The 19,901-nt window shown below is 40.8% G+C and overlaps 1 protein-coding gene across 4 annotated transcripts; it reads left to right on the top strand.

Moving 5' to 3' along the window:
- The first annotated feature begins 383 nt into the window (after positions 1–383).
- On the top strand, positions 384–19,901 carry slc7a1a (solute carrier family 7 member 1a). Of its 4 annotated transcripts, none has more exons than XM_029447501.1 (13): positions 384–516; positions 8,417–8,687; positions 8,781–8,963; positions 9,054–9,212; positions 9,321–9,498; positions 9,579–9,712; positions 11,517–11,739; positions 13,204–13,340; positions 13,948–14,050; positions 14,352–14,557; positions 14,657–14,808; positions 14,946–15,054; positions 15,800–15,984. In XM_029447501.1, exons 2-13 carry the CDS (start codon positions 8,501–8,503, stop codon positions 15,982–15,984), a joined length of 1,956 nt encoding a protein of 651 aa, XP_029303361.1. In that variant the 5' UTR covers positions 384–516; positions 8,417–8,500. The 4 variants fall into 4 exon arrangements, with proteins under 4 accessions (XP_029303361.1, XP_029303363.1, XP_029303359.1 ...); XM_029447503.1 differs by lacking the exons at positions 384–516; positions 13,204–13,340 and adding exons at positions 5,371–5,515; positions 12,417–12,556 and having other exon boundaries at positions 15,800–19,901; XM_029447499.1 differs by lacking the exon at positions 384–516 and adding an exon at positions 5,371–5,515.

Raw genomic sequence — 19,901 nt, 5'->3', positions numbered from 1 at the left:
AATGATTTCAATCGTCTTCAATTTCAGAATATTTTAAAAGTTTGTAACAACTCTGGACTGAAAGAGAATCACTGTGAACGTTTTTCTGGATGCTCAGTTTCTTTGACTTGAAAGTGAGCTTCAATGGAGCAGCTGTGAATGCGTTGTTTGTTAAAAGTTCTCCAAAATTGACTTTCTCATCAACAAAACTCTTAACCACGTTATTGTGAAATAATACTCATGAATGTGCTGTTGATTTTAGCCAGTTTCCACTTGGTCACTCGTGCAGTTTGAGGGTAATGGCTATTGCACAACTGTAATGGTAATGAGCGGGCGGGGCTGCTGGTTTGCCTCGATCCCCTCCTCCATCTGAACCCTCTAAAGTCTAAACAGTAACCCGAAACCTTCCCACCTGTATACAGAGACCTAGAACTTTGTCGGCCTCCGTGTGTTGACGGAGTTTTGCTTTCTACAATTTCTAAACTTCAAGGAAATCACTCTTGGGTCATTGCTTCATGCGCTCCTTCGGGGTCTAAGGTAAATAACTTATGTTTACACGTGCTACGCATTTTTTTTCCTACATAGCCGCATGCAAACGGTCAAGAAGTTTGTCATTACTAACTGTCTATCTGTGCCTCGAGCTAGATGATTTCCAGGTGATGCACACCAGGGAAACGCATTTCCGTGCGTAAAGTTGAGTGAGTGTTTAACTACACGAAAGCATCCCATGCTTTAAACCACATGCTCGTTTGACCCAGACCCCATTTTAAGCTTCATAGTAAGCGCTACTGTTTCCTGCAGCATGTGAATGGGGCGTGAGATGCAGAAATTCAACGACTGAGTTGCATACATTTCGTATTCATGCAGCTCTCACCTAAATGCCAAACAATGTAGAATCCCCCACACTTAACAAGTGAAGTTTCGGCCATTCTACATTTATGTTCAACTAAAAGTGTATTGTATGTTAGACACTATGCTATGGGGTGTGTTATGGGATGCAACTGTTCAGGACTCAAAACTGGTCTGAAATCAGCTATGAGAGGTTTGCAACCTTGTGGGGGGATGGTGGTGAATGAATTCTGGAGTGAAAGCAACAAGTGGCCACACAGAGTAGAGCAGGGGTGGACAATTCACACAATTCACATGAAGCCCGAGCTGTGTTGGAGGGCCGAATCAACAAGAAATTGAACTTAATTCTGCTCAATATTAATTTTCTCCCATTGTAAAAAGCAGTACATTATATATTTTGATTAGCTGTGACTGGTAATCAAAAGAATAAGGATATTCTCTTCCAATAAATATATGAAATTGTGGAGTGGGTCGAATAGGAAAATACTCCAAGAGAAGTAATAAACAGTAAAAACAATCATTACATCAGTATTTTATTTTAACATGTTAATCTTCACAAACCAATACTGAAAAGGTGTTTTACAGTATGTTAAAGATAAGCAATGAATCAACTTATACAAAAAGCAATAAGTGCTTTTGATGTTTTTCAGTTCACTTTACTTGTTCAGTGAGAAAGATCCAGTCTGTCTTGGGCTTGAACAAGTGCACTGAAATCTGGTTGAATGTCTGAGGTGGATATGCGCAGGACAGCTGACAGGTGATCATCAGTGATAGAGGATCTGTATCTGGATCTGTTGAACTTCATCACTGAGAATGTCTGTTCACATATGTAGGTAGATCCAAAGAGGACCACAATCTTCTGAGCATGTCTCCTCATGTGTGGAAAGTTCTCCTCTTTCAGGGAAGAGTAAAACTCAGGCAGTGACACTGACCCTAAAGTGCTCTGACAGAAGTGTGTCAGACTGCAGGTCAATGAGTTCAAGCTGAACATCACTGGGTGCATCATCCACACATTGCATGTAAATGGGGAAAAATCATGTGCATTTCATTCTCAACTGTTTTAAAGTCTTGAAATCGCCTCCAAAGCTCACCATGCAGTGCTTCTAACATGGATGAGTACCTGTGGAGGTGATCAGCTGATGGTGTGGCTTCCTTCAGTGTTGGCAAGTGGGTGAGAATGTTGTCCTCCATTTGGCTTGAGAAGCTGCAACTTTCTCATGAAAGCCTTCACTGCGCTGTACATTTCATGCACAAAAAGGCCCTTGCATTGCAGTTTGACATTTAGTTCATTCATTAGTGCTACTCACATCTACAGCAAAACCAAGGTCTGCCATCCAGTCTGCTTCTGAAAGCTGTGGGACGTCTTTTCCTTTCTTCACACAGAAGTCTTGACTCTCTCAGGTCCCACACTCTTTGTCCAGGCTGAGCCACCTCATAGCGGCGTGGTAGCCTATGTCACGATGTTCAGTCTGTGATTCAATGCTCTTGCCCTGATGAAGTTAACTATTTTAGTTACAACATCAACAACATGGTTAATTTTTAGAACTGACTTACACAACACTTCCTGATGTATAATACAATGCAAAAATACCCATTTCTGTTCAGGGTTCATTTCTGTCACTTCATACTGCATTCTCTTCAAAAGTCCGACATGTTTCCCCGTCAGATTTGGACAACCATCCGTTGTCATGCCTGCCAGCTTGTCCCATTTCAGTCCCAACTTGTCCACACATACATTTACCTCCGTGAATAAATCACTCCCTGTTGTTGTCCCTCTCATTGACTGCATGGCTTCTTAAATGCCTCCTTTTTCTCCGGACATAGAGTGCTGCAGAATCCACCAAACACTCCTTGATAAACTCTCCGTCAGAAAACGGTTTACTTTTTCTAGCGATTTTGTGAGATAAGACTTGACTTGTCTTGACAGCTGCATCTCTGGATGTGCAATGTTTTGTAAAAAGTCCTTGTTGGTTTTGCAGTTTAGCAAAGCACCCGACTCCTTTTCCCGCTCTTCATCAGACAAGTTCTTGAACGGCGACTCAAATTGTAATCCTTGAACACAGCGACCTGCGCACCACAAACTAAGCACACGGCTTTACCTTTGACTTCTGTAAATACATACTTAGTAGTCCATGTATTCTTGAAAACGCGGCATTCTGTATCAATCTTTCTTATTTTGGCGTGAGCGGACATTTTGAGGGCTAGCCGGCCAGCATTACTTATAGCTGTTCACGCGCGCGGCGCGCATACATAAATAAAGAAAAACAGCACCCTTTTCAAAATAATAGCAACACAGTTAGAAAGTTATTTACACCATGCACGCAATACAATACAAAAATATATATACTTTTTCATATATGTTATAATTTACGATTGTCCTCACGCGGGCCGGACAGGGCCGGATGTCTGGAGTAGACACTGACATGCAGAGGAAGCTGCTAATCACAAGTGGTGGAAAATGTACTCGCTCACAGTAAAGGAAAAGTACCATTAAGGGAAAATAAATTACACTCTGGCCTAAAACTTTGAAGAAAAATCATCCCAAGATTTTGAAATGGAAAAACTCACCTTCAGGGTTTAATTATTGATGTACTGTCCTAACCTCTCTGTGACCTGAGTCAGAACACTTTGACATATTCCCCGACTGTCTAAAAAATGGTGCCACGAGCTCCCCAATGATATCAGACCTTCCATTGCAGACTGAAAACCCATGTGTTTCGATAGCACCTTGTCCAATAAAAAATATATAATCATATGTTCTCATTACTGTATGCAGCACTTACATTGGCTTGACTTGAGTTTGTATCCTCATGGTTGTTTGCCCTTATTGTAAGTCACTTTGGACAAAATGTGACATAAATATGGTATGTTGAAAAACTATATTATATTTATATTTGTACTATTTTACTGCAATAAAAATGTAAATATTCTCAGAGGGGAATCAGATATGGAAGGGAAACTGTTTCCCATTTATTTATTTTTGGCACATTTTGTTCTGAATATCCCAGATGTCTTGGATGTTGAGCAATTGCTGACAATTAGTCATCAGCGAATAAACAAGCAAAGTTAAGTGTTAAACAGAGCGCTCAGAAAATGTTGCTTTCTTTCATACGCTTGTTGGTCCCTACGTTGTTTGCTTAAAGAGTAAAGAGCCTGCTCTGTTCAAGCATCGTTCTTAAAATATCTTTCTAGTAGAATGACTGGAGCAATCTTTTGTTTACTAAAATATGTGACCATTTCTCTGGTCTGTGTCAGGGAAGAGCATGAGAGTAGTATTGTTGTGTGTTCAGACACATGGAGATTACTTTACTTATTTTAAGCGTCAAAACTTGGCTGCCTATGACTTTGCCTGTTACCGACAGACTGACCGATAGACATGTTGAAATCCACCCACACTACAAGTTCAAGGTGACCCACGCGGTCAGTCTAACAGCAACACATCACTTTGTTTACATGTGCCTCTGTAAACCAAAAGGTAAAATCTCTCTACGTTAGCTGGGTAATTAAGATCATACCAGGAGTGTCTTCCTCACGCATTGGATGGAAACATACATTACAAATGTCAACAAGCATCAATCAACGCGCCGCTGTTGCATGCCGTTCTTTCTCCTCAATGGACCCACCGCCAGAAAGCAATTCCACTCCGTTAGCTGGGCACCTATCGTGAGTGTATGATGCTGAGCAGCTGCTTATAGCTCAACTGAATGACCCTGAAACAGTCAAATAATCCATCAACTAAGTGGAAAAAAACATAGAGAACATTATAGTTTTGTGAGTTGTGTGAGTTATTCTGTTTTTAGGAGGTGCACTTTATGAAATTACTGCCTGAATCCAGTTATTTTATAGGTGTTGTATTGAAAAGGACTCTGAGCTTTCTTAAATGTCAAGCTGTGTCATATTTATGGTCTACTTTCATTGGTTCTAAAGGATCACACCCCCATTCCGGTTCATCCACAGATGGACACTGTCTCTGCTTTCTGCAAATCCCATCTGCTCGACTCTCTCTGCCAAAACACTTTTAAACTGACACTGGGTCTGGTATATGTGTGTGTACACTGAGACAAGAATGGGACCATGCTTTCTAAAGTCTGAATTTTGTAAGGCTATTGTAACCTACATCCATAAACTTTTCAAACCTTTTGGTACTTATTCCTGTGGAATTAATGTGCACACTTCAATACGGTGAACTCAAACAAAGCCTGCGTGTATGAATATATGGACTTTGATGCATGAGTGACACCAACGCATATCTGGATTGACAGGCTCGTCTGGATGCAGCTTTCTAGAGCTTGCCGAGTTACAATTCTGTTACAAAAAAGCTGCTGTTTTCTGCATTGTTTACTATGACTGCTTACATATATGCAGCTGCAACTCTATGACTATATAAGAGCTTACATGCATCAGGAGTTATTAAAGTAAAAATACACTTATTACGGTTTTTTACGCTCAGCCAACTACTGCTCTGTGTGTGTGCGTGTGCATGTGCGTGCGTGTGCTGCTTGGAATAGCCAAGCCATGTGATTCCTTCAGATTCTATTTCAGACCGTCTGCTGTCAAACGCGCTGCAGTCTTCACAGCAGTTTGAAGATTGGTTAACAAATGCATCGTTTAATCCTTCCAACCGTCACCGTTCTGTCAACCTTTCTGCTCAGACCAACAGGTGAAGCGTATCTGTAGGGGATTTTAAGTAAGTATTCCGCCATGCAGGAATAAGTTATTGTCATTTTGACATTGATCTTCAGCATTGACATATTTCATTGTGCCTCCTGTTTCAAACACATGGGGTTGTTTGGAAGAGTCAGATTCCGTGCATGCATGTCTTGTTTGTTCCCGAGCCCTCGAATTTGGGGTTAAAGCAATATAACAATATTATAATCAATATAGTGCTGTGGGGTTTCTTTTGGGGAGTTTTTCCTTCTGCACGGCAAGGGTCTATGCTGTACGGCCTGTAAAGCCCTCTGAGACAAATGTGTAATCTGTGATATTGGGCTAAATAAATAACATTAAATAACATTTGATTGATTGATTCGAGATTAGATATCGTTGTATCGTAGAATGGCATAGTTGTTGTCTTTTTCTGGTTTTAAAGGCTGCGTTACAGTAAAGTGATTTCATTTTCCAGACTGTTCTAGCGGTTCTATCATTTAACTTTACCCACTCAGTCAGTATATCCACATTACTGATAATGTTTTCAAAAAACTAATTGTGTAAAGATTTTTAGTCAAAGCACAAGTAGTCAATCCGACAATATCGTCGCAATACCGATATCGAGGTATTTGACCAAAAATATCCTGATGTTTGATTTTGTTTCTATTCAACCGTTGTTGTAAAAATCTGCTACTTATTAATCTGAGCATAATAATAATAATAATAATAATAATAATAATAATAATAATAATAATAATACTGAAAGCATGGGCTCGGCTGTTTTACTGCTCATGGTTGGCTCCAGCAATTTCATGGATTATTTGTGCAACAGTGTTTCTAGATGCACTTTTAATTTGCTGTACAGTATTTTTGCACTTCTTAAGCATGCCAGTTATATTTACAGAATATGTCAAATATACTATTTGTATAGTGAGTAAATGCAATTTTGGAGGGATTTTAGTTGGGTATAATAATCTCCAAAAGGCACACATGCATTCATGCTGTAATATCTTTCATGTCAGTTAAAAAAACCATATACTGTGTGTAACAAAACACAACAAACTGCACTAACAACTTGATGTATAATCTTGTCTGAGATGTGCATTAAAATAGGGCTGCAACTAACGATTATAGATTAATATGTCGCTTAGTTTCTCGATTCATTTTTAAATATATAAAAATAAAAGTGCCCATCACAGTTTTCCAAACTCAATGTAACATCTTTTAAATGTGTTGTTTTGACCGACCAACAGTCTAAAATAAGCAGTTTACTTTCATAAGACTAAGACAACGAAAAACATTCACACTTGAGAAGCTGGAACCAGCTTCATTAAAAACAAAGCAAATGTATTGTATTTTCTGTCAATCTACTAATCGATTAATGAATCATCTCTAATATTAAAAAGCACATTATCATGTTGTAGGCTCCTAATTTTCCACAGAACAAGAGAGCACCTGTGTAATTCCAGACATCCAGCGAGCCTCACTGCTGGCATGCAACATTGTTTATTAGCAATGACAAGGAGCAGACAATAGTGACCTCTGCAAAAGTAAATAGCAGCTGCAGGTGGGAGAGGCTGAATTAAACGTCTTCTGACATGTGTAATAATTCCAGCTTGATTATGGCTAATTGGGTGCAATAAGAAATAATTGTTTCAGTGGCAGTACTTTGCGTTCTCTGTGGTTCTCAGTGTTTTCTTAACGTATACACTAGATCTGTAGAGCGTAGACTCAAGTTCAACCGTTATAAAACATAGTTTTGTATTGAGCATTTTTATTTATTTTTATCAACAGTTATGTGGATGGTTGCATGTCATGCATACCAGACTGTATGAAGACAATAGCTGTGTAGGTGTTTTGTTTTAGTTGTGTTTGATGGTTTTCTAGGAAAACCAACACAGTAAACTTCTCCCTCAAGCCAAGTGTATTCATTGGGCATATTACACAACTCTAATATAATTTTTTCCATATGTGGTCTAATAGGCCTAGTTTATATCTGAACATGAATATTTTTTACAACAAAAAAAAAGGCCACAAGGTTGTCACCTTTGTTTACCCTTATGTGGACTTTCCATGAGGTGTGACATGACTGTTGCACTGTCCACATGACATGACCTTTTTGGATTTGTGTCTCAAATGCGGTCATGTTAAGCTGTGGCATGCCACTCACTCAATTCCTTTTCTCTGGACTTCTGCCACAACTTCACTTCCATAGCATGAGGACATTGTTTATACCCCCTCCCCTCCCCTCTTTCTTTCCTCACCCCCCCCATTATTCCAACTGCCCTTCATATTTTTTCTCCTCCCACATAACAAGTATTACCTCTCAGTTTGTGAGCTCAACACTTGGGAATGTGCATGACATGTTGGATAGACTACTGACCGACTCAGAGTATCTTCCCTGCAACTACTTAGTTAGTCTTACAGCTGCTTTTTGCCTCCAGAGGGTAGAGACAGTTTCAACTGCATTGGCCGCTCAATAGTGGCTTGTCCTGGTTTGTACTGTATGACCCAAAACAGAGGCAAATAGTTACAGTCTTGGTAGGTTTTCTTCTGCTATTTGTAGGAGTGATACAATGTGATGAGCCTCCAAGGCATTTTTCAAGAGAGTGTTTTCCGTGTCGTGAGTTCTGATTGTCTTTGTGTTGAACAGTCTGTTCGAGGGCTTTGCCTCCTCTCCTGTGACTTGTGTTATGTAACACATGTCAACGTATCCAGCAATAAGATGGATTATCCCTATAGGCCTCTGTTCTTTTGGCTAGCAGTCGCACATTGTGGATTTCAGTTGCTTTATGTAACAGCCCAGGAAACAGTGTTCTACTTACAACCAAGTTTGTCAGAAAATAAAAAGTTATTTGCTTATTTAAAGCACTACAACCTTAAATTATGAGGTACTTTAAATCACCGTCCCTAATCTTTTCTCTTGTTTGCCTCCCATTAGGGTGTGTGACTTCTCCCCCTGCCCCCTGTGACCTCTGAACCCCGGTCAACCTTCTCCCCCTCCCCTTCGCTGAGTTTGTGATCCATGGCGCTGGAGAAGCTTCTGCGTTTCGGGAAGCAGTTACTGAGGGTGAAAGTGGTGGACTGTAGCACAGAGGACTCCCATCTTTCTCGATGCCTCAACACTTTTGACCTGGTGGCCCTGGGCGTGGGCAGCACGCTAGGCGCTGGCGTCTACGTGCTAGCCGGCGCTGTTGCACGAGAGAATTCTGGTACGTTCACACATTACTGCAAACGAGAGAAAAGATGTCATGTGAGACAAATATTAAAGCCTCTAATGGTATGGTATATCTTTCCCCCAATAGGTCCTGCTATTGTGCTGTCTTTCCTGATAGCAGCCTTAGCCTCCGTGTTGGCCGGCCTGTGCTATGCTGAGTTTGGAGCCCGTGTTCCCAAAACAGGCTCAGCTTATCTTTACTCCTATGTGACTGTAGGGGAACTCTGGGCCTTCATCACTGGATGGAACCTCATTCTCTCATATATCATTGGTAAACAACACACAACTTCGCTTTCCTTGCTGTTGTTTGTGTCCACATGCACCTAGAGAAACAGAATGAGAGAATCTTTCTCCATGTCAGGTACCTCCAGTGTGGCCCGAGCATGGAGCGCTACCTTCGACGAGTTGGTTGGGAAGCGCATAGAGCATTTCTACAGAGAGAACATGTCCATGAATGCACCGGGTATATTGGCACAGTACCCGGACATGTTTGCTGTTCTCATCATAGTCACCCTCACAGGTAGGAAAACTTCTCTCTGTCTCTCCCTCGTGTTTTCACTTGCATTTCATAAAGACCATCATTTATTTTCTTTTTCATTTTCCATTCCATGTCTTCTTCATTTATAAGGTCTGCTGGCATTTGGGGTCAAAGAGTCAGCAATTGTGAACAAGGTTTTTACGTGTATCAACGTCCTAGTCTTGATGTTCATGGTGGTCTCTGGCCTGGTCAAAGGTACTTTGAAGAACTGGCAGCTGGACCCTGAAGAGATCCTACATGCCAATTATACCAGTAACTCCAGCCTCAAGTAAGAATGTGGACATACACTTTTTCATCAAATGCAGGGTACTTTTGCTGATTTTAATCGTTCTTTTCTTCCCTGTTCAGTCTGACAGATATCCTTCCAACCAAAGAGAGTTTAGGAAAGGGCGGCTTCATGCCGTTTGGTTTCACAGGCGTCCTGTCCGGAGCAGCTACCTGCTTCTACGCCTTTGTCGGATTCGACTGCATCGCAACCACAGGTAAGTGACGGATGAAAGCAGAAAACACTTACTCTGTTGGCCTTCTTCTTCTCTTGTTCCACTTCTCGTATCACCTCTACTGCCACATGGGAAATCTGGAGTTGGGACCATTTCCATCCTAGGCTTGTCTAAACATCCAAGAGTGTTACATAAGAGTGGCAGGGCAGTGAGGAAACATGCAGTTTAGTGCTTTTGGCCCAATTTCGCTCTCGGTGGAATGCGAGGCACTGTGATGCAAATTGAGGGGGTAAATCATGATATGGGGTTTGGGGAGTGAGAAGATGTTTTTCTCTACACTGTGCAGACCTACACCTGTGAATGGGTGTGTTTCTTCATGCATGTAGTTCTGTTTAATTGGTTCAAGGCTTCTGGGTTGTAAAACAAACAAAAAACAAACGTGAGTTTCTTCCAGGTTGCCTGCTATCTCCCCCCCCCCCCCCCCCCCGGCTTTTCTCACCCCTCTTGTTCCTGAATTCTAATTGGTTAGCGTGAAGTTGACCCTGAATGAAGGCTTGAGTTTGGGTGCATATCTGTCACACACATACTCTCAGCCAGCCCCTCAACCATTATATCTGTGTTTATGTGCGAGTGTATATTCTGGCTGAGTTAAGTTGGCATTAAGCCATCATCCCTTCCCCCTCCACATGCACACACACATGCATACACACAACTGTTGCCACTGTAATGCATATGACCCCCGACCTTCCAATAATCTAGGCTGATCAGTGTCTGCCATTGGTTAAATAACGGTGGTGTAGGATCCTGACAGTTACACACACACTCCCATCATCGCGTGTGATTCCACTGCAGAACAAGACGCGAGTGTTCGCCTGAGGAGCTCTGTTGCGTAATCACCTGCAGCCAAATAGTTGGGGGTTTCAGTCTTGTGGGTCCACATGAAAAATAAGCTCCTTGTTCAGTTTGTTGCAAAAATGTTTCTTTAATACATTCGTTTGCCCAGGTTTCCACATTTACTACAGTTCTGCCAATACGCCCATAAAAGAGTGAATGGTGTTTACACTCTGCTCAAAACCTTAAATTAAAGTGTCAATAATGAATTACCAACAAACAGTGGTAACTGGGGGGGGGATGTTGGGCTGATGTTAGAACAGTTGCACAAAGGAAAAATCGGTTAATAGTTCTGCATCCTTTGTCATTCCCTGTATTGTCTTCCATTTGATAGCACATACGTATTTGTAGCGCTGCCCAATGTTATTGAGCGGTTGATAATACAGATTTATGTCTTGAAATGTTAATAGGCTGGACTTTTATCCTTTCAAAAGTTGAACGCATATGTCAGCACGTGATAGAGATGGGACGATATGGGATTTCTATTGTGGATCTAGTTGATCGTGCTGAATTTCCATTTACGGGATAATCGTGAAAAAGCTGTTTAGCTTACAATCATGGTAGAGAAGGGAACAATGGAGTCCTGATTTAAAAAATACAGGAAGTAACGGAAAGGAGAGACTCACACAATGTTGCTATTTTTATTCATGCCAGTTATGATTTTGACTGATTCATGATTACTTTATTTATTTAAGATTGTTTGATTGTTTGTGTGTTCAGTAAAAAAGATGTGTGTCATTTCTGTAATGCAATACAAATATTTGTTTCTTAAAACATTTCAAGGTAAAGTGATGTTTTAGTGTCATTTTAAGAGTTTTAACCATATATGATGATTATCGGGATAATATCGTGAATTGCCAATTATTTACGCGAGGATAATTTTCATATCGTATCACAAGTAACGTTGTACTTGTTGCCCTGTTTAACCGTGACGTTCCTCATCTACGCCCCCAAGGTGAAGAGGTGAAGAACCCCCAGAGAGCCATCCCCATCGGCATCGTGTCCTCGCTGCTCATCTGCTTTGTGGCGTACTTTGGTGTTTCTGCTGCCCTCACTCTCATGATGCCCTACTACCTGCTGGACAACAACAGCCCTCTGCCTGTAGCTTTTAAATATGTGGGCTGGGGAGGAGCCAAATATGCTGTAGCTGTAGGCTCTCTTTGTGCTCTGTCTACAAGGTAAGCAGTTACACACACCTGCATTGGTCTGCCGGCAGCTTTACATGCATGCTCATGTGCTCTAGTTCTCTCTTTCAGATAGTCATGCAGACACGCACACATAACGACATTCCTGTGTATGTGTCAGACTATGTGATTGTATATTTAACTTCGGAAGGCATTTGATCCCTTGACTAAAAATAAAAGCACTGCTAAGAATATATTGCTCAATCAGTGTATGTACGTGATTATGTAACTCATGTCACTAAAGGCCACCACAAGCTACATTTAATGACTTAGATAGTTGTTATGTGTTTTGATATAAAACATGTTCCTGCATGCTACTATTACTGTATGCACCATATACAGCAGGGGGGCCCAAACGGTCGATCCCCGCGCCCCCTGAAATTCAAGTTTTTAGTTTTTTTCTTGCCTTGCACACGCATCCCCCCCCCACCCCCAACACACACGTGCAGCATTTTTAATACAGGTAGATCACTTGGACCTGGTCATTTTAAAAGTAGCTCACAAGCTAAAAAAATGTGCCCCCCCCCTGATATACAGTATATTATGTTATTTAAATGTAATGTATGATGTTCCTTGTATCTGTGAGCTGGTGTCTCTGTTCATGTGTGTTTCACGGCACTCTCGTGGGTGTAAGTGTGGATACTATATATCCTGGTCTTCCCCCCTGCTAGCCTGCTGGGTGCTATGCTCCCTATGCCCCGGGTGATCTGGGCTATGGCCAACGATGGGCTGCTTTTCAAGTTCTTGGTCGAGATCACCCCCCGCACCAAAACCCCGCTAACTGCAACCCTCACCTCTGGCGTAGGGACAGGTGAGACACTAACCCGCATGTTTTAAAACAGCATCCATTTTAACCGAGGCTTCTTTTCTCGCCGGTAGGGCTGAGCAGCGCCGGGTTGAAAATGCACTTGTCTGCAATTGCAGATTCTATTTAACTGTATTTTGAAGAAACCTGCCAGAACTCAGCGCTCCAACTCCAACTTTTCTTAAGTTTAATGAGACAGTCCAGGTTATACTTTGTCATGGTGTCAGTGGCTACTGGACATAACTTAAGGAGACTTTATTTTCTACCTGCACATCGGGGGTGTAAGGAATATGAACTCCAAACTAAAATGCTTGCAGAAGTAACCAAGGATTTCTACAACGAACGGAGAGTAACCACATTTGGAGCACCATATTTGCTTTTTAAGGGGGATACATTTTGCATGCTGGCATATACTGGTCCAACTGCATGCCCCTGTTGCTCTACAGTGCATCCAGTCTGATATCCCGTCACGTTCTCCCACGCCAACCCTAATCCGCAACTCTTATCTTGCCAAACGTAATTGTTTCCTTTTGCTAATTCTTCCCCTTTCTCCCCTACTGACTTCTTTCAATTATTTCTTTCTCCCTTGTTCCTCTATCGTGCAACTACAAATGTCATCCCAATCTGATGTTTTCCTCCCTACACCTCCCCAGTTTGTTGGGTTCCATGTTCCCCCTACCCCGTATCATCTTTGCCATGGCTCGGGATGGCCTGCTCTTCAACTTCCTGGCCCGGATCAGCGAGAGAAAATCCCCCATAACTGCCACTATGGCCGCCGGGGTAATGTCTGGTAAGACGGACAGGGAATGTAAAATAGTAATGGATAAGTAAAATATAGGCCTGTGTTTGAAGAGAAAGGGGGATTAAGAGGGTCTGGGTGAGTGAAGAGGAGGAGGAGGAGGAAGGGATGAGATGATGTGAAAGTTGAATCAGAAAATCAAGAGTACCACGTGTATGATCCACTTTGAACTCTGTATGTTTTGTATATTTCTTCATGAAAAGGGTTGTGTTGTAGCAGAGCTTTTTTGTATGTGCTTAGCCTACTATGAGCTGCGTTAGTGACCTTTACACTGTACACACAAAGTCGGCAGTCATGCCAGCATCTCTGTGAGGCTGTACGACACAGCGGAGTTAAACGTCAATGCTAACATGCGGATGTATAGCAGATATAATGTTTAACATGTTAACGTATTAGTCCAGCGTGTTAGCTAGCTAGCGTAGCCAAAATAAAAAAGATTTACCACACAAGACCTAGACATTTAATTCCCAGATATGTTTATGGCCCATCTTGAAAATGCATTACACTCTTCTCTATTTATCTTTTTTTAGGATCAAACAACTCTTCTAATCGTTCCACTTTCTCTCTCCCTGTCTTTTCATCGTCTCGCTCTTTGAAGCTATCATGGCCTTTCTGTTCGACCTGAAGGACCTGGTGGACCTGATGTCAATAGGGACGCTGCTGGCCTACACATTAGTGGCTGCCTGTGTCTTGGTACTCAGGTCAGTGGGGAGGGGGGGGGGGCATAAGTAGATAGAGTTTAACCACGGACACTATTTCAGGGGAAACAGAAAAATGTTGGAGTTGGTCCAGCTGAAAGCTGAAACACTTCCTGCTGCCACTTACTTAAAAAATGTGGCTGGAGTTGACATTACAGTATGATTGACTTCTCTTAAACGGGTTCATTGTGCACAATATGTGCTCCTCTTCACTGCGGTACCACTGGGATATTTCTAACTGTTTTTCCAGCGATGTGAATACAGAGTAAAGTCGCTAAACAGCTTTGTGTTTTCATTGTGTCAGGTACCAGCCCGAACAGTCCAGTATGGTGTATGAGATGGCCATTTCCCAAGATGAAGGAGAACTGAGCGACGGCATCAGTGTCCCCAGTATAAACATCCTGCCTGGTATGGAGGAGAGATTGAGCTTCAAGACCCTCCTGTTCCCAGACAACACTGAGCCTTCCACACTGTCAGGCTTCGCTGTTAACATCTGTGCCTCTCTCATGGGTAGAACAATCTTTATTTACATTTGAGTGGGTGGTAAATGAAATGGCACTTGTGCAGAGTTATACAGGAAAGGATATAAAAAGGTATGTACTTCTGCAGGAACGTTGATCCTGGCGTTCTGCATACTGGCAGTGCAGGGAGGCATTGCCGCGTGGAACATCGTGGCCCTCAGTGTCATCTTCATGGTGTGTCTCCTCCTCACCTTTATCATCTGGAGACAGCCTGAGAGCAAGACAAAACTTTCCTTCAAGGTTTGATTTCAGGAACTCACTCTGTGTAGGATAGCATGGATAAAAAGCAGTTTTTTAAATCTTGCCTTTACATTTAATGTTGGCTATATCTTAACGGTAGCCGCCATTTGTCCTTTCTTTGATATTTGACTCTTTAGGTTCCACTGCTACCCTTCCTTCCAGTGATCAGCATGTTTGTAAATGTTTACCTGATGATGCAGCTGGATAGAGGCACTTGGATACGATTTTCTGTCTGGATGGCTATAGGTAGGTAGTTTCCATATCTATTCTCACATTTGCATTTACAGGGTTTAAACTGACTTGCCTGGTGCAGAAATTGTATTGAATCCCTTAAAGGAGACATTGTATGCTCATTTTCAGGTTCGTACTTATATTTTGAGTTTCTACCAGAACATGTTCACGTGCGTTAATGTTCAAAAACACATAATTGTTCTCCTACTGTCTGTCGCAATATATACCAGTATTTACCCTCAATCTGAAATCCTCTGTTTTAGCGCCTGTCTCTTTAAGCCCTCCTCCCAAAAATGCCCAGTGTGCTTAGATTGGTCAGGCACTCTCCATCGCACCTGGGGAATGACTGTAACACCACTTTCTACCTATATATTGTACAGTTATGACATCACTACCTTACGGAAGTTCTGATGGCTCGTTTAAAGGCACAGTTTCTGAATTTGTGTTGTGTGCATTTCTTCATTGGCTGAGCAGTTTAATACTTTCACAGTATCTATATAGCACCTGCTTGAAAATCAAAAAAAGACATGGAAGTCTCACTTTTTACTGTTTTCATTTAAAGCGACGTCTTTCACTTTTGAGTGTTTCTGGCTAAAGCATGTTGATCACACACTTTCACAAACAACTTTGTTTGCTTTAGGAGTTTGAAATCCTGCCCCAGTCCAACAAGGTGACCATTCAGTCAGCCTAATTATGTCGGCATTTTGTTGCGAGTAGGAAATGTTTTGAAACATGTTTTTGGTACACTCTGCTTTTTCAGGTTTTGTGATCTACTTCGGCTACGGCATTCATCACAGCGTTGAGGCCGCTCTGGCCCGCTCGTCTCCAGACACCGAGATGAAGGGCTTCAAGCGCGACACCGATTCAGAGGCAAGGTCACCAGAAAAGGAAGCATTCCTGCACAATGGTATTGATGCCGGGGAAGACGACGATGAAGATTTGTAGCAAGCATTAGAACATGCTGTATACACTTCAACCCTAACGCCAGTCTGTCTGCCTAAGCGTATGTTTGATTGGACGACTCCCTGTCCCTCACTGGCAGTACTCCCTTTTGGGGAAAGTAATGATAAATAACTTTGACCTAAAATGCACAAACCTGTGACTTTCCCCCTTGACTACTGGGTTAAAAAAAAACTGAAAACCGTTATCTTGGCGCTTCTTGAGCCGTAATTGACATGTTCTATTATTTCAGTATTTTGTAATAAGCTTGTTACCCCTTTCGCATGGCCTTTGAGGTTCAACTGCTCGTTATCGCTTGGCTGTCTGAGGGTAGAGGGCTCATGCTGGAGACACGGAACATCTCTGTGTTTCAGGGAGGTTGTGTTGAGATCAGGGTTATATTGTTGGCAGGAGGACTATGCACATGTGTAACAGCTTTCATGTGGATGCCAGAAAGTATAACAGTAAAACAGTGTTTTGTCTTTCTTTCGGTGAAAACACAATAACTACTTTACTATCTACCCGATTTTGAAAATCAGATCACACAGCCAGTATTAAATATAGATTGGTAGCAATAGCTACATTCTTTTAAATCTGCCAACTTTTATTTAACTGACTGTTGAAATGCTGCTCTGTCTGTCCTTCCTGACAAGTGAGAGCTTGCACAATACACTGCCACACATTTGTCAATGATATAATAACCCCTGGTCACTGGGAGAACAGCGTGATCGGGCCATTAGCTGCACAAACAATATGAGTGGGCGAGCAGAGAGCTGATTCCATGAGTCCAATTTTAGGTCAGAAGGATTGTATTGATGCCATCTGTGGTTTCCAGGCTTTTACTTGCAAAAGGGAAAGCCTGGCATCTAGGTCTGGGTGATATGACCAAAATCTTTTGTCCCGATATGGGTCATTTCATATCTCGATAACTACAGAACATATCTTACGACACTGCACGTTTTCTGGTAATTCAATAAATAAATAGTCTATATGAAATAACCACATGGTAAAGTCTATTTTTGTATGATCCTCTGTAAATTAAATCCTTGACAAATGTAAAGTACTGAGTATATTTCACATTCAATAAGAGTTTCTGAGAAATTTGAGTTAGTACATGCTTGTTGTTCTCAATTTAGACAGCTTTATTGTGTATCGCGATATCTTGATGAATGATTTCATCACGATATGATTCAAAATGATCATATTGAATTATCACCCAGCCCTATACTGCCAGCCTATTGTGCTTATATAATATGGTTTTAATGCAAGCGTATAGCTTAGCAAGAAGCAGACTGTAATTATAAAGCAGAAACTGCTGTAACAAGACACTAAACATCATATCCAGTTGGACAGTTCCGTACTGTGAGATTCAGAGGAAGTGATTAGATCTAAATTTTAATTAAAAATACGCTCTCTCATTTGGGATATTTAATACCCTTGTAAATGAATGGAATCTGCTCTGTGAATCCTGATACATGTTGAGCATCAGGTGAATACTTTTGCTGAATGCCATGTGACATTAGATTATAGTGGATTTTCACAGTGCTGGCTGCTGTGTCTTTTTGCATCTGTAGCTTGTTTTCCATTTTTTCTTTCTCTTTTCAAAAATAACACAGACCGACTTCTTAAAATGTTCAATTTGGAAGAATGTGTTTATTCTCAATTTATTTTACGCCTTTTCTCATGTTTAATAATGTCTTATTATTACCTGCTTCCTAAAACACGGTCATTTCCACTATGCTTTTTTTAGATTATGAATCTGATTCAACTTGATTCTGATTAAAAGCCTAAGAACAATTTCAGGTAGAATTCGCCACACTTGTACATTTATTTACATTATTTTGTTTGCCTGTCATTAAAATATCTAATGATTTTAGATATGTTTTCTCTTTTCATTAGAGTACTCCGCTGATTTAGCTTTGCTCTCCTAGCATTCTTCTTCTTTGTCAAAACCTGGCACATGCATTGCCCACAATGCAACTCAACATCCAACAGTTCAAGTGGATATTCGGATTTGTTTAGCTAGTAGTGGCTAATGTAGCCTCGAGCCCCCCCCCCTCCAGATCTTTCTTTTTCATATTCAAACTTGCAGTCTTCAGACATCACTTGATCACACTTTGCGCTGTGACACTTACCCACCTTTTTATGCAGCAGTACTCCCCGAGGCCTTTACACAGATTGTGATGTGTGAAATCGGTGTAGTTCACCTTTTATCATTTAAATGCAGATCTATCAACACTTAGATCATGTTCCCATTAGTTTGAACCTTCAAGTGCATTCACTGTGGTTTTGGCAGTCCTTTACAACACAGTAGCTGTCTATAATTAGAAACATGTTTGATCAAGATTGTGTATATAAGATATTGTTTATATTTCTTGCAGTAAATTATTTGTATATTGGATTGGATGGAAAAGGCTTATATGATGTTGCCCTGTCTGTGTCTGACATTGTGTTCTTTATATTATGTGTACATGGTGAGTGTAACTGAAACTTTGTATCCTCAGGGTTGGAAAAATCTTCACCTTCTTTTGTTCTTGACTTTAAACATGAATACCTTATTAGAAAATGAGTGCAGTTCTAACACTAAATATGAGACATTGGCACGACTGGCAGAAACAAGTTCTTTAGGGTCACAGTGGGCTGCATTAGAAGTGCAATAATAATATATTACATTACTTCTTCATGTGTCACCTTTTCAACCATGCATGACGTGAGTTTTCTGAATTGTTACACATATTGGAATTCAGCAATTTACTTTTTTGATAATTCTTTAATTACAAACTTGTAGTTTCACAGAAAGTCGAAGCGCATGCAAACTTCCATTTCCCATAAAAATAAATCCATACGCACAGTATAACATAACAAAGTTGATTCACACTTGAAATATCCTTCTTGGTTGTGAATAAGCAAAGGAATTCATGTGTATTTGAAAATCTGTCTTCTGTCATAACAAGTATGCTACTTGTTTTTCCTATATGTCCTGCCAAAGCTCAGTGTTTACTTCTAAAAGAAGTACTATGTCCATACAAATATATAAATAGATAAAAGAAGGAGCTTATTTCTTTCTCCTTTGATGCTGCTTTTAACCCCTACTGACTTTAGCTTGCCCTTAACATATCATGTGTCACATAAAAAGGCTTTTGATGTTTCAAATCCGTCACCAGTGTTGATGACCGCTTGTTTTATGTTTGTCATTTTGATATGATTTCATCACTTTCTCAGACTTTTTCTTTCCCTTTTTAGCTTGTCTTTTTTCTTGGTAATTGTTGGCTTGCAGTGTGTAAACTGTGTAACTGTGTAAATGTTGAAAAAGCACAAATTTTTTTAATCCATCTTTTTTAATGGCTCACAGCCTTCTCCAGCAGATAGAGATAGCTTGACGTGTGTCAATGCCAATATTCCATACTTACTGTAGGTTAGACAACAGAGCTGTCGAAGTGCATTTCTCTTGTTAACGTATATTTTTGGATATGTTGCCTATACTTGTAATATGCCAGAATAAACTGACTTCCAGATTTTAGAATGTTAGACAACTGTCCACATAGCTGTTTTTAACAAAGGAAAATAATACAGATCTTTCTTGTTATATTTCACATTGAAAGTCCGTGTGGGATTTAAAATGTATTTACTTTGGCACCATCTGTTGGTAGTATCAGGACTGAAATGACCCATGGATACTTAGAATGAGAGGCTAAAAGCAACTCATGGATTATGTTTTTTTTTCTACAAAGAAATATGCCCAATCACTCAAAAATCCCACACATAGAAACTTTAATACCAATGCTGGGTAAATAATACACATTCACATTCATAAGTTAGGACATTGTTTTTGCTTGTCTCCTTGTCCTCTGTTTTTCTTTTTTGTTAAAGTCTTGGTATGTTTCATTCACTAATGTAAATAAAACAAGCTGTTCAACATCCAG

The sequence above is a fragment of the Cottoperca gobio genome, chromosome 14 (assembly GCF_900634415.1).
Source record: "Cottoperca gobio chromosome 14, fCotGob3.1, whole genome shotgun sequence".
In the NCBI taxonomy this organism is placed as follows: domain Eukaryota; kingdom Metazoa; phylum Chordata; class Actinopteri; order Perciformes; family Bovichtidae; genus Cottoperca; species Cottoperca gobio.
The sequence above is the reverse complement of the archived record's forward strand: the minus strand, read 5'-3'. Positions and strand labels throughout refer to the sequence as shown.